This window comes from Perkinsus marinus (genome assembly GCF_000006405.1).
Source record: "Perkinsus marinus ATCC 50983 genomic scaffold scf_1104296929318, whole genome shotgun sequence".
Taxonomy (NCBI): Eukaryota; Perkinsozoa; order Perkinsida; family Perkinsidae; genus Perkinsus; species Perkinsus marinus.
The window spans coordinates 536,634-537,818 of record NW_003216498.1 but is presented as its reverse complement, the minus strand read 5'-3'; the positions used below and the strand labels follow the sequence as shown (position 1 = coordinate 537,818).

The 1,185-nt window shown below is 45.7% G+C and overlaps 1 protein-coding gene across 1 annotated transcript in view; it reads right to left on the bottom strand.

Moving 5' to 3' along the window:
- Pmar_PMAR012501 (hypothetical protein) overlaps nucleotides 1-696 on the bottom strand; it is a gene marked incomplete at both ends in the record, with an annotated part of 1,516 nt that extends 820 nt beyond the window's left edge. The window contains one exon of the mRNA XM_002787678.1: nucleotides 40-696. Coding sequence (XP_002787724.1) covers nucleotides 40-696 — 657 coding nt within the window. The remainder of the gene's footprint in view (nucleotides 1-39) is intronic.
- Nucleotides 697-1,185: the final 489 nt, after the last annotated feature.

The following is a 1,185-nucleotide window of genomic DNA, read 5'->3' as shown; positions in this document are numbered from 1 at the left end:
AAGAGCTTTACAACGATGGTAATGCTCAGTAGGAACCACTTCAACGATACCATGCTGCAAATACTTATCAAAAACTGCAGCATAAGAATCCAGATGTCCTGACTCACGTAAATGGTCACTGAACTTACGATCGGCATCAAGAGCCTTTTTAATAGCATTTAAATCAGGAATCACTGGGCGCTTACTACTGAGCCACGGTATACCATAAGTAAAACGATCCACTACTGTCGTACGACCTTCTAAATCAATATGGTTATCTTTGACAAATCCTATAAACCGAGTCTTATTGCAACCCTCGACATCCTCATCAACAATATCAACTGAGGAAACTTCAGGCTCAGTATCCGAGGCCAGAAGAGTGGGTCCACAAAACTCTTCGAACCTTGAGGAAACCTCACTAGACAGTATCATATGCAACTCGGATTGAGGCTCCTCAGGCTCGCACAACATCATGAAATTCAGACCCATTTCCTCTGTATCCCCGAATTGAGACTCCGAAGCCGGGTGCAAATAAGAAACGCTGTTAGCAATTATAGTGGCATCAGCAGCAGCATGAGTCTGAATCCCAGCTTCTTGAGACTGCTTATCATCAGTCAAACCGATAGAACGAACAGCGGAGTCAGCAACACCGGATTTAAGAAGTATCGAATCAGGCGACAGATACAATACTAGATTCATACAACGTAGGCCTGCCATACCTAATATCACAGAGGTAGAGAGAATTGGACTCACAAGACACCAAACTGGGATCACATCTGACTTGCCAGGAGCAGAAAAGTGCAATAACACAGCAGTATTAGAGGTAAACTTGCGACAATCAGCCATCATAACCTCCACCTTCTCTCCTCTTGTATCATGTATGTAGTCAGAATGATCTCTCACCCAAGCTTCAGCTACGAAGGACCTTGCTGCCCCCGTATCCAAGAGAACTCGATGTTGCTGAGGTTTGGAATTAGAAGAACGAGAGTGCACCATCATACCAGCTGTCAAGGGTGATACACGAGCCGCAGTTGAGGCCGAAGAGTGAGCAAGCCAGGTAACATCAGTCGCAGGAAGGAGAGAGTACGCATTGGTCGTAGAAGTACCCTCACCTCCTGGCTTACTCTCATGAGTCGTAGGAGTGGCCTCCTTCTGATGAGATTCTTGAGAAGGACTCGATAAGATCCTTCCTCTACACACTGCTGG